This window comes from Phasianus colchicus, chromosome 19 (assembly GCF_987193195.1).
Source record: "Phasianus colchicus chromosome 19, bPhaCol1.hap1.1, whole genome shotgun sequence".
NCBI lineage: Eukaryota > Metazoa > Chordata > Aves > Galliformes > Phasianidae > Phasianus > Phasianus colchicus.
This window is the reverse complement of record NC_143454.1, coordinates 3,741,376-3,752,282: the sequence shown is the minus strand read 5'-3', so window position 1 is coordinate 3,752,282 and position 10,907 is coordinate 3,741,376. Positions and strand designations below refer to the sequence as shown.

The window sequence follows — 10,907 nt, the reverse complement described above, 5'->3', positions numbered from 1 at the left end:
AATTTGGAGTTGCTCGGGCTGATTTAAAAAAAAATAATTTCAAAAGTAAATGACTCCTCCTTAGTAATCATGCTGTGACTTTGTTAGTTTGGAGATGCAAGAGTTGACAATACCAATGGTGGACACCTGTAGTAGCACAGTCAAGAACTTTCCATTCAGGACTGTGAGCTAGCCTTCCTGTGGGTGACCCCAGGTATTTAATTGTTCGTCTTGGTTTTTTTTGGTCAGTGCAAATACTGAACAAAGGAGAAGAATTAAAAGCAAGCTCAGTTTTATAGTTTCTTTCTGTAACAAGTTTGCATCTGAGTGAAAGAAGCAAAGCAGTTTTCACAGAAAAGTTCTGGACACCTGATAAATAGGAAAAGCTCTTCCACAGTCAGATCTCTGGAGGGAGTTATGTATATAGCAGACTGCAGAAGGACACAGGTAGAACATAGGATGCTCTTTTTTTCTGCAACTATCACAAAGGAAAAACCTGAGCTTCTAAGCAATCATATTTCTCTGTGAGAGTGGAATACAGACTCTTCCAATCTCTGTGTGTGAGCTGTGAGGACATCTTAGTGCTTGTGAGTGAAACACAGCAGCTGTGTGTTGGAGTTGGCTGGGTTCTGAAAGAGGGAGAGACCTGTCCTGTAGAGACCTCATCCCCGATTTGAGTTCAGAGCTGATGTTCTCAGCACCATTCTGTGGTTTTCCTTGAACAAGCTGCTGCTGCTGTAGGAATGTGTGACTGTAGTGTCATATACCTCTTCCTATATCATTCTCTAAAATAAAACTTCTGCTTGACTTGATCTTGCTATCAGTGAAGCTTTTTAGCCACCTTTCCTTTTGCATTCAAGTGCCCAGACTTGAATTCTCTGATTGTTCCAATCAGAGAAGGATAAATTGGGGATTATGCAGTAGCTGTGGCTTTTACAATAGAAATTCAATTTTGCTAGCTTTTCTGCATCATTGTACATGCATCCTCCCTTGAAATCATCTCTCTCTCGAGGATGAGTAACTGTTGACAATCCAGAAAACCACGTACATCCCTGTGCCCCAGCTTCCCTCAGGCCCACCAGAAGCCACCAGCTGCTCTGTTGGCCCAGGCTGCTGTTTGCTTCCCCAAATTGAGCAAAGCCTGGCCACCCTGATAATGACTTGCACTGACTGCGTTTCATGCAGTCCTGGCCTTTATGCTGGCTGTATTTAAAGCTGTCCTGTTGTTAACACTAAACTTGTGTTGAGTGGTGCTTGGAGGGAGATGAGGACTCTTAATGATTATTAGACTTGAGTAAATTCAGTTCGTATGTCAACATATGTAGCATGCTTAGAATGTGATTCCCATGTCTGTCTCTGAGTGCACCCTGATGTTTTGTCCTGACACACTGTGCCTCTGGATTACCAGCTTGGAAGAAATGCACAGGGTATCCAGGCTGTGTTCATCTGTGGGCTTCTGTTGTTTTTCCCCCAGTGCCTTCTCAGTTGGTCTGCAGCCAGTCCCAACAGATCCAAAAGGATGGATAGTTTTGTTTACAGTGGACTGTCACTTTTGATTTTACTCTTGCTCTTTGTGAAGGTAACTTGTCTAGTAACATATCAAAGATCTCTTGTATATAATTAACTAATAAAATAGATTGCATTTTACTGATGTGTGTTTTAGAATCAATCATCAATGCAGAGACTGCAGCTACGGTGAGGGCCAGCATCATTCAGTGATCCACAAGAGCGTCTGCTTTGCTGACCCAGCAGCCCCAGAGCTAACATGGGCTGCTCCTGCTTTTCTCTGACATGACTCCCCTATGCCTCTACTAACAGTGCAAGTGAGCAGCAGGGGCTGAGCATCCATCATCCTGTGGCTGTAGATCATAGGAACAGCACCCCATGAGCATACTGGTCATCAGCAGGAAGCTCTGAATCTGCTAGAATGGGAACGTGTGAGGTAGCTGTGTCAGTCCTGGTAAACTCGGCAGAGCGTGAGGAAAGTAGAGCTGGAAAGGGGAATTAGTGCTCCCCATATCTGCTGTGTGGATCTGAGGGAGTGGTGAAAGGGTGTGAGCTTGAGGGAGCTGTGCAAATGAGCACAGCTGGGTGGTAGTGTTTGTACACCAAGGAATTAGTTTCCCTTCCACAAGTGTTATTATGGATTGTTCTCATCCATATGTGAGACATGAAGCAGTGGGCTGATTTTTCTTCCCCTGTGCAACCAAAGGAGGCCCAGGGCCTTTTGTTCCTCCTAAAATGTTTCCCTGTCAGACTCAAGGTGTGCTAGAAATGCTGAACAGCAGAGCAGCCCCTGATCATTCAATGCAGCGTTAAGCTCTGCTTTAATCCCGATCACGACTTTCCAGTTTAAGAAGCAGTTTGAAGAGTTTTAAGTTCCTCATTTCCCCACCCTGACCAGAAATTTGGTGCACCCACAACAGCAGAATTGTGCTGTCAGCTCGGCCAGCAGCTGTGGGGCGCTGCTGCTCTGCTGTCCCTTCTCAGCACTGTGACAGCTGGGAAGCGGCTGCACCGCGCTCCTCGATACAGTTCGGACGAGACGCGGACGGCTCCTTCCACAGCCTTCCAAGGCGGAGGCAGAGCAGCATCTAGGAGAAAACTTCCTGTGCTCGCTTCTAAAAAGGAACGCATTTATTTAAAACAGCACAGCCGCCGCGGGGCTCTCACGGGTGTTCATGAGGACAGGGGAGGGCGGCACTGCGCCGCGGCCCCGTCAGAACTCGAAGGTGCCGAAGTGCGCGGCGCGGACGCCGGCCTTGGGCTGGGGCTTGTAGCCGATGCGGTCGTTGATGATCTGCTCCCGGCTCTTGTGCTCGCTGCCCAGCGCGATGCCCGCCGCCTCCTCGCCGGCCGCCACCTCCGCCTCCTCCCGCTGCTTCTTGCGGCTCTGCGGAGCGGAGGGACCGCGTCAAAGCACGCCGGGGGCCGGGCACGCCCAGACCGGCCGCCCCCTCGGGCCCCGCGCGCACCTCCAGGTCCTTCCGGACGCCTTCGAACTCCTCGATGTCGTCCAGCTTCAGCTCCAGCCGCGTCGGCTTCCGCCGCAGCATCACTCCCGCCGCCGCCGATCTCCCGGCCTGCCCCGCGCGGCGTCCCGCCCCTTCCGGTCTGTCACCATCTGACCCGCTCCTTCCGATCTGTCTTGCACTGCCCTCATCTTACGGTCTACCCCATCTGTCCCTCCTCTTCCTGTTTGTTACTTCCGGTCTGCTCCGCGCCACCCGGAAGTGTTCAGTGAGGCGCCGCGGTCGTCAGGCAGCGCAGCCATGGCTTCCGTGCGGGCACCGGTGGCGCGCGGCGGGGCTCGGCCAGCTCCTGTAAGGGCCCCCGCGCCGCCTGAGGTAGGAGCCGCGGCGTTTGGGTGTTTTCGCAGAATCTCGTAGTTTTCTCGATGGGTTCGTAACGAAGGCAGTGTTCTGAGCAGGGGCCGGGCCCCGCTGCACCGCGGAAGGGAGTTTGGGCTCTCCTGGCCGGGAGCTCGGTGTGAGGAGCGGGAGGAGCGTCGTGGCTTAAAGTTGGGAACAGAAATTCCACAGAAAAACATCACCTGAAAGTGATGCCCGAGCAGATAGCAAGGGGACAAAAAAGGCCCGATCTAACTTGAGCACTTGGGTCAAACTCTACATTTTAGCTCTTCTCTCTGTGCTCAGGGTGCACCTGTGCTGCTCTCACACGATGTCAGGGTTTCCTCACACACCCCCAGGCCCCAGCAGATGTTCCTGCTGCAGGCATGTTGGCACTGCTCTGCTTTACAGCCAGCACACAGAGGGAATCTGACAATTTTGCCTTTACTTTGCAGCCCACGAAGAGCAAACCATCAGAGGAGGGCGATGCTCCCCCTGCCAAGAGAGCACCCATCTTCTATGGCAGCCTGGAGGAGAAGGAGCGGGAGCGGCTGGCGAAGGGGGAGTCTGGGATGCTGGGAAAGGAAGGAATGAAGGCCGCCCTCGAGGCCGGCAACATCAACATCAGCAGTGGTGAGAGTGCTCAGCCACTTGTTTTTGCCTTTCCTCTTCAATTTGACATAATCAAGTCGCTCTGATAACCTCTGAGCATAGATAAGAGTTGAGAAGGGGAGGCTTTTGCCTGAGTGCCAGTTTTCTGTTGGGATCTTCCTGTTGGAGAGGGATCTCCTGTCCAGCTGCCGTCTCCAATCTGATGGTTTCCCTTTGATTTAGGTGAGGTCTTTGATTTGGAGGATCACATGAGCGAGCGGCAGGCGGAAGTCTTGGCTGAGTTTGAGCGCAGGAAGCGAGCCCGGCAAATCAACGTCTCCACGGATGACTCTGAAGTGAAAGCCTGCCTGCGAGCCCTTGGGGAGCCCATAACGCTCTTTGGAGAAGGTCCTGCGGAGAGGAGGGAGAGGTGCTGTGCCCGCCCTTGCGTGTTGCAAAGAGGGAACACTCAGCTTCCCCCAGTTTATCATATTCCTAATGTTTTCCCGGTAGTTGGCATGCAGTGAGTGCTGCCAGTCAGTGGTGTTTTGTTACAACATAACAAGGGTTGTCCAGAAAAAAGAATGGAACACAATGAGTGTTTGTCGGATTGTATGAGATTTCACTGAGTAAATGCATCTTAATGTGTTTCTTTTCAGATTAAGAAATATCCTTTCAGTGGTCGGCACAGATGCATTAAAAAAGACGAGGAAAGATGATGACAGGTCTAAAAAGTCTAAAGAAGAGGTAATGATTTCTTTTCTCAGTGCTGGGGGAGATTTATACAGTCATCTTTTGAATACCTTATTTTGGTGGTCTCTAAGATGTTCAAGACCTGGTTTTGGTCAGGGTGTGAATTCTAATATCATCCCTTCTTTCTCTTTTTTCGTTGTTGCCCATTTTAGCAGCACTGTATCAATGCATTGTCTAAATCAGCAACATTAAGACTGGCTTGTACTTAGCCAAATTCTATGTCGTGTACAATATATAAAACAGGCAGTTGATGTTTGGACTGTATACCATAGTATACTAAGTTTTTGTTGTTTGTCTTCCTGCTCAGGAAGAAAAAACTGTTTCTGCTATTGCATCCTTCTGCCTTTGATTCATCTTTCTTTCAGCTTCTCCTTTCTTTTTTTCCCTTGCCATTGTGGGGGGCTGTGCAAGAAGTCATCTAGGATAACTGAACTGAGCAGTGTCATGCAAGCTTTTTCTTTGTCTTTGTTCTTTTCCTTACAGTATCAGCAAACGTGGTACCATGAAGGACCACGTAGTCTGAAAACAGCAAGGCTGTGGCTTGCGAACTATTCGCTTCCCAGGTAAGGAAAACTAACATAAATGAAGGAGAGAAATGCAACCTTTTGTAAAGCCTTAATGCTAATCCCATTGTGGGTAGTGCAGTAAATTTGAGATCAAAAGAATGGAGAACATATACTGTTAGACAAATCCGATGGGCTTAAAGATTGAGTTAACAGTTACTTGACTGTAGTGTTAGCCCAGTAATGGGGAAGTGAGGGTTTCTAGCAGCAGAGCATGGGAAACTGGGACATGGGAAATTTGGACACCTGTTACTCCATCTTTTCTCTTCACAGGGCAGTGAAACGTCTAGAAGAAGCCCGGCTGCTCAAAGAGATTCCAGAGGCAACCAGGACATCACAGAGACAAGAACTACACAAATCTCTACGAGTAGGTTTGCTATCTGTTCAACTACTGTTTTTTAACATTTTCTCCTGAATTCCAAAGAGATCAGAAAGAGAAAGGTGCCTGGAGGTGCTGTCCAGATGCATGTAATTTGTTGTGCTGTGCCTTGAAGAGCTTTGCATTTTCTCTCTCTTCTAGTGATACACGTGTTCTAATACTGTTTCTGCAGTTGTTCAGAGAGATCTGCTTTTGTTGTCTTCCCACGCTGCAGAGGGATGAAGAGACACATCCCTGTGTTGATTTGGCTCTTGCCTTTGAAGCTAAACAAATTGCTTCTTGGGGTTGTCACAGGTTTAGTTGGTTAGAAAGGAATGGGTTGTTTTTCTCATCCTGTGCCATGGTCACTATTCTATAAACCCATGGAAAATAATAACCAACACAGTAATGGAAATTGTGTCTTAGAATGCCCCTGAGGCATCATGTTCAAGCATGTTAAGTCAGATTGCTAACTTAATGGGATGGCTTAAGCACAAAATGTGTTGCCACTCCAATCCTGTTTACATCCAAATGCATTAGCTGCTAGTGGATTTGCTTCTTCTCTAAGAGCACTGCCTGCCCTCATCCTTCTGGTTCTGTTCCTTGGATGAGATGTGAGTTCTCAGTCAAAGCTTGAATTGCAAAGCAGGGCTCCAGTGTTAGTGGTGGCAAGTATGGTGGGTGGCATACTGAGTGCTAAGCTGTGCCATGGGGCTGTGCTGGCTTCTCCCAGTCAGATGAGTTCCATGGCCCTCCTCCTTGGAGCTGGAATAGCTCTGAGGTAACTTCTCCCTTTGGAAGTGACTTCCCTGTGGCCTCTGACTTCTACCTCAGTCATTGGCCAGGACTTTCCCTAGGTCATTTGTATTTATTCATTGTTTTCTCTGTATTTGGTTGCAGTCCTTGAATAACTTCTGTAGTCAGATTGGGGATGATCGCCCGCTGTCCTACTGCCACTTCAGCCCCAATTCCAAACTCTTGGCTACTGCCTGTTGGTAAGTTTTCTTTAAAGTATTTACTCTAGGGCATGAGTGTCTGGTCTTTTGGCTTGCCTGGGCTGCACTGAGTGAAGAAGGGCCTTAGAGGGGCTGTGAAAGTAATGCCTCGTGTTTATTTCCACGGAAACTACAACAGATGCAGTGAGCACAGTGACTCTTTTTGACAGAGCAAGTTCTCAGCTACAAAACACTATTTTTCAATATAGTCAGCACCATTAGCTCTTCATTTTTGCCAGTGACGAACAAGAGCCTGCATGTCATGCTCATTAAAAGCCACTAGAGGGAGTGACCACTGTCACTGTGGACACTGCTGAAATGCACCACCCATCCCTCACTGCTCACATCCACTGTTTGGGCTCCATAAACATTCACAAGTGTTGATCAATGTCAGTGGGTGCCATTTTTTCCTCATGGAGGAATTCAGTGACACACTTTGCTCCATATGTGTTTCCATGTCAGATGCTGTTTTGTCAATCTGCCATTTACCCACTTCAGAACCCCCTGGTGTAGTTTTGCAGCTTTGTTTGGTAAGTTGTTTGATGCTCCTGTCTACACTGACTTCTGTTTCTTGTGTTCAACAGGAGTGGACTGTGCAAGCTGTGGTCTGTGCCTGACTGCAACCTTGTTCACACCTTACGAGGTAGAGAATGACTTTCACTGAAATCCTGTGTAATTCTTTTGTTCCTCTCTAGGCTGAATTCCTGTACCTGAACTGTTTTGTGACTGAAAATGTATTCTTTGGGCAGACCTTATTCTAATGAGAACATCACACTTGTGGAGGAGAACAGGATTGTGGAGCACAGACACGTGTCAGATAGTCCAGAGAAAGTCCTGATCTTTCTCTTAAAGAAAAAAAAGTTTGTTGTTTCCATTTCTGGATAATGTTTTCATTTTGCTTCATTTCAAAACCTGTTTTGAGTTATTTTGAGCCAAGTATTAGCATTCTTGGCCAGACCACGTAGTACCAGTAAGGTTCTCTGAACAGTGGGCACAACTTTGACTAAATACAAATCTCTTCTTTCACATATGTTGAATTTTCACTGTGTTTTGAGGGTTGCAAATCTCAGTGTTAGATATTTTTAAATGGGTGCCACTGGAATTGTAATTTGGTTGTGCAACTTTGCTCAACATGGGAGGACATTTGGTGAAAGTATGCTCTGCTAGCTGACTAACCAGTAACAAAAGAAATACTCCTTTTCTGGAGATTTGGTCAAGATTGGAAGATTATGGATTTGATTTTCTTTTTTCTTTAGGACATAGCACCAATGTAGGAGCAATAGTCTTCCATCCCAAAGCCACTGTCTCCCTCGACAAGAAGGATGTTAACTTGGCCTCATGTGCAGCTGATGGTTCTGTCAAACTCTGGAGCCTTGAAAGGTCAGAATCACACGGGGCATACACAGATGCAGTATTGTTGTTTGGGGGCTTATCTTATGAAACAGTGGACACTTTCAGGCAAACGTGGCCTGTTGTTATAACACCTGTGCAATTCCCAGCCTCAGTATGTATATCCTTCTTAAGCAGGCAAAGACATTGCCCTGATTAGGGGAAACAAGGTGAGGGAAATTGTCTGGAAGGAATGAAGACAGTGTGCTGCTGTGCATTAGCAAGCTGCTCATGCAGTTGAGTGATGGGTGGAAGATCTGGAGGTGTTTTTATTCTGACCTTTCATTTAGGAGAGAATTCCCCTTCTTCAGCATTAATATCTGCTGTGTTTGAAAAGTGGAGTGCTGCAGTGCCTCAGGAAGAGGCAGGCAGCTCTGAGATCCTCAGTTCATTACCCCTACCCAAAAGCTATTGTTTCTAATTGCAGAAGCATATGTGTGCCAGGCAACAATTGTTTATTAGCCTCATGTGACCACATCTCTTTAGTCTGCTGGAAGGATACTCTCAGTACTGTTCAGGTCTTCCACTGCAGGCTGCTGAGCTGCTGCAGCACATAGCTCTGGGAGAATAAATATTTGCTCTATCCTGCCTGCCCTGGCTTTCTTCAGCATAGCAGAGTTTGCTGCAGCATGAGATATTCTGTGTAGTAACAGCAAAGACAGTTTCTGCTGTCAGTTTTTGAAACTGTTCCAGGAGAACTTACTGCTGAGGTTATGAATGTGGGTAAAGGGCTTTCACTTAGAGCTTCAGCTTTGTGAGCAAAAAGCAGCATTTAGAGTCAGTAGTCAGAACATTGACTTTCTTGTCTGGCTTGTATTAAAGTCTGTCTCACTGTGGTCATAGCTGCAAAGGTTTGGCTAGAGCCAGCCACCCTGACCAGTGTCTGATGATCTTCTGCTTTTCAGTGATGAGCCAGTGGCAGATATTGAAGGACACAGCATGAGAGTGGCACGTGTGATGTGGCACCCCTCTGGGAGGTTCCTGGGCACTACTTGGTAAGGGGATTCTGTTGATTTTTTTGTTTGTTTAAGATGCTATTACCTGCAGTCACTGGGATTCACGAAAGGCTTCCTTTCTCTGCACCTCGTGTGAGACCCAGTTGGAAACAACATACGCTGAGGTAATAAAGTATTTGTTGTTCTCCTTGGAGATTTCCAACTGCCAGAGGAGCAGCCCACTGGCTGCTGCTACCTCCTGAGTGAGTGTGGGATGGGAGGTGGCTGAGGACGGTGGTGCTGAAGGAGAGGGGGACTGCACTGGAGCTGAATGGTACAAAGGTGATCTGAAAATCCAGTTCCAGAAGCTGAAATGGTTGCTGCTGCTAAGGGGATTTCAGTGAGATACCCACACTCTGGCAGTGAGGATGATCATCTTTGTAAGCGAGGCTGTTCCACCTTCTTCACTCTTCCTTCAATTTCAGTTTTGAAATTATACAGAGTGAACCAAACATTCTCTGCTCATGTATGAAATCATCCTCTGGCAGTTAGTGATAACTGTTTCTTCCTTTTTCCTTTTGTGTGGCTCTCTCAGGCCATCTGTGCTCCAGGCTAGCAGCTGAAAAGGGAACAGCACTTGAACAGGGCATGTGGTTGGGTTTTTTTTGTATGGTGCATCTCTTCACCTGCCCACAGATGCATTGTGTGATCCCTTCAGGGTTTAAGGATGCCACACTGATGTGGAAGTAGGGAAGCTCCCTGCTCTCCCAGGGGTGTGCTGAGGATCTCTGAGTTTTTGAGGTTTGCAGTCTCATTCCTGTCTATGTTTTCCTAATGCTCAAAGGACCAGGCAAAGTGAATGTCCTGGCAGCTGGTGTTTGTGTGCCCAGTTCAGATAGGATTATATAATCAGATTTTAATGGTTTTTTTTCCAATTTAAGTTATGATCACTCATGGCGCTTGTGGGACTTGGAAGCTCAGGAAGAGATTCTTCATCAGGAGGGGCACAGCAAAGGGGTCTATGACATCGCCTTTCACACGGATGGGTCTCTTGCTGGGACTGGGTGAGTTTGTTTCACTGTATGTGAAACATTACCAAGGTTTTGTTGCTCACTGACTCCAAAAGCTGCAGTACTGGTGTTCTGTCAGCTGCTGAAGTCTGGAGGGTGATGTGTTTGGGTTCTCTCTTAGTGGACTGGATGCTTTTGGCCGAGTGTGGGATTTGCGCACCGGACGTTGCATCATGTTTCTGGAAGGCCACCTGAAGGAGATCTATGGACTTAACTTCTCCCCAAATGGGTAAGACAGGAGCTTGCATGCGCTGTGTGGGAGCTCTGAGTACAAAGCTCAGCTTTCAATGCGTTCTTGACTCCTTGGCAGATACCACGTTGCAACTGGCAGTGGTGACAATACTTGCAAGGTATGGGACCTCCGCCAGAGGAAGTGCATCTACACCATTCCTGCCCATCAGAACCTGGTGACTGGGGTGAAATTTGAACGTAAGTACCTGCTGTCTGATGTTCCTTATTCTTCCTCGACTGAGGTGGCAGGGAATGTGGCAACTCAAAAAACACATCCTTAGATCAGGAGGATCTGTACTGGGTAGTGGTAGAAGATTTGTCACGTATTTATTTGCAAAACTCATTTCTGCCTTTTTTTTCCTCAACTGCAGCCAATCATGGTAACTTCCTGCTGACAGGCGCTTATGATAACACTGCAAAGATCTGGACTCACCCTGGCTGGTCCCCTCTGAAAACACTGGCTGGTCATGAGGGAAAGGTGATGGGACTGGATATCTCCCTCGATGGCCAGCTGATAGCAACATGCTCCTATGACAGAACCTTCAAGTTGTGGACAGCAGAGTAGCTCAAAGGCACTGCTGATGAACTGGGACAGAGATGTTAATAATGCCTTTGAACTGAGACCTGGGTTTTTATATATTAAATTTTTAAAAAAGGAAAGGAATTGGCTGTTGCAACATGTATCACAGTGGC

At 47.4% G+C, this 10,907-nt stretch overlaps 2 protein-coding genes across 3 annotated transcripts; one reads left to right on the top strand and one right to left on the bottom strand.

Moving 5' to 3' along the window:
• Nucleotides 1-2,598: 2,598 nt before the first annotated feature.
• On the bottom strand, nt 2,599-3,111 carry CDC26 (cell division cycle 26). Its single transcript, XM_031601516.2, has 2 exons — nt 2,955-3,111; nt 2,599-2,872 (listed from the first exon to the last, which is right to left on the bottom strand). The coding sequence occupies exons 1-2, from the start codon at nt 3,033-3,035 to the stop codon at nt 2,699-2,701; spliced, it is 255 nt and encodes an 84-aa protein (XP_031457376.1). The 5' UTR covers nt 3,036-3,111; the 3' UTR covers nt 2,599-2,698.
• Nucleotides 3,112-3,168: 57 nt separating this feature from the next.
• On the top strand, nt 3,169-10,874 carry PRPF4 (pre-mRNA splicing tri-snRNP complex factor PRPF4). Of its 2 annotated transcripts, none has more exons than XM_031601505.2 (14): nt 3,169-3,326; nt 3,785-3,962; nt 4,164-4,350; nt 4,580-4,667; nt 5,157-5,236; nt 5,510-5,603; nt 6,495-6,589; nt 7,174-7,232; nt 7,846-7,969; nt 8,884-8,973; nt 9,855-9,977; nt 10,105-10,212; nt 10,294-10,412; nt 10,586-10,874. In XM_031601505.2, exons 1-14 carry the CDS (start codon nt 3,252-3,254, stop codon nt 10,777-10,779), a joined length of 1,614 nt encoding a protein of 537 aa, XP_031457365.2. In that variant the 5' UTR covers nt 3,169-3,251; the 3' UTR covers nt 10,780-10,874. The 2 variants fall into 2 exon arrangements, with proteins under 2 accessions (XP_031457365.2, XP_089977780.1); XM_090121654.1 differs by having other exon boundaries at nt 3,187-3,302.
• Nucleotides 10,875-10,907: the final 33 nt, after the last annotated feature.

Excerpts from the sequence above, each read along its gene's own strand:
- CDC26 (XM_031601516.2), bottom strand. The coding sequence starts at position 3,035 with ATGCTGCGGCGGAAGCCGACGCGGCTGGAGCTGAAGCTGGACGACATC. Across the intron at positions 2,873-2,954 it reads GCGTCCGGAAGGACCTGGAG|AGCCGCAAGAAGCAGCGGGA; the intron begins GTGCGCGCGGGG and ends TCCGCTCCGCAG.
- PRPF4 (XM_031601505.2), top strand. The coding sequence starts at position 3,252 with ATGGCTTCCGTGCGGGCACCGGTGGCGCGCGGCGGGGCTCGGCCAGCT. Across the intron at positions 4,351-4,579 it reads CCTGCGGAGAGGAGGGAGAG|ATTAAGAAATATCCTTTCAG; the intron begins GTGCTGTGCCCG and ends GTTTCTTTTCAG. Across the intron at positions 7,233-7,845 it reads CCTTGTTCACACCTTACGAG|GACATAGCACCAATGTAGGA; the intron begins GTAGAGAATGAC and ends TTTTTTCTTTAG.